Source organism: Fonticula alba (assembly GCF_000388065.1).
Source record: "Fonticula alba strain ATCC 38817 unplaced genomic scaffold supercont2.1, whole genome shotgun sequence".
Lineage (NCBI taxonomy): Eukaryota > Rotosphaerida > Fonticulaceae > Fonticula > Fonticula alba.
The window spans coordinates 3,323,033-3,324,101 of NW_009242971.1; the positions used below are offsets into that span (position 1 = coordinate 3,323,033).

General features: G+C 66.9%; 1 protein-coding gene across 1 annotated transcript in view; it reads left to right on the plus strand.

Annotated features, from left to right (window-relative positions):
- H696_00709 (hypothetical protein) overlaps positions 1 to 952 on the plus strand; it is a gene marked incomplete at both ends in the record, with an annotated part of 1,671 nt that extends 719 nt beyond the window's left edge. Inside the window, one exon of the mRNA XM_009494592.1 lies at positions 1 to 952. Coding sequence (XP_009492867.1) covers positions 1 to 952 — 952 coding nt within the window.
- Between the last annotated feature and the right edge of the window lie 117 nt (positions 953 to 1,069).

Genomic DNA, 1,069 nt, shown 5'->3' on the forward strand with positions numbered 1-1,069 from the left:
TCGAAGCAGCGGGTCTACGGCCGATGTCCCGATGGCGGCGACCTCTCAGCAGCCTGGTGCCTCGGTCGGGCCAGCGGCGCCGGCAGCGGCGACCGCAGCGGCCATGGTCGCCGCGGCGGCCACCCCTGCCTCGCCTTATCCGCTGGATGTTGGCCGAGCGGCCTTCTTCCTGGCGCCGATCCCGGCCTCGGTCAGCATGTACCCCCTGCGCGAGTGCTTGCGAAACTTTGGCCCGGTGGAGGAGCTCTTCTACACGCAGGGCCACCACTTCGCCTATGTGGTATATGCACCGGAGGCCGAGCTCCTGAAGACCGAGCGGGCATTGGCTTCCCTGTCTCTTGGCGAGGAGCCCGTATATAGTGTGCGCCTGGGCAGCATATACGAGTTCCTCCCTCGGTCCGGGCATCGAAACACCCTGGTCATTGACCAGGTCCCGCTTGGGGTGACGCGCGAAATGATCGTCGACACGCTGAAGCCCCTGGCCGCGGGGATCAGCCACCTGCTCCTGCACCATGCTCTGCCGCCCGGGCCGGGGGCCTGGCCGCGTGGGGCTCCTCGAGGGGAGTCTCGGTCTGGGGCGCCGCACCAGTTTGCCCTGCTGGCTTTCGTGTCCGATCGCGAGGCCAAGGCCGCAGCCGAGCTCCTCGCTCGACAGTATCAGGCCTGGTTTCCCCAAGGGGCGGCCGGGCCTGGGGCCGGGCCTGGCCCTGGTGCCAGCGGCGCCAGCGGGGCATTTGGCCCCGGCAGCCTGCTTCCCCTGTCAGCCGGATCGCGTATCTATCGGTTGACGCACCTGGGCGAGGAGAATGACACTCCGGGCGCGGTCAAGGCCCGAGTGCAGCGCCTCTTTGCCGATGTGCAGCCCAGCCGAAGCATCTTCATCAGTGGCCTTGCGGTATGTCTTGCTCTTGCCTTCTCCCTCATGCTTTTCGTCACCTCCTTCAGCCCCTGACACGCATATATGTACACACGCGCACACGCGCACACGCGCACACGCACACACACACACACGCACACACGCACACGCACACGCACACGCACACGCACACGCACACGCACACGCACACAC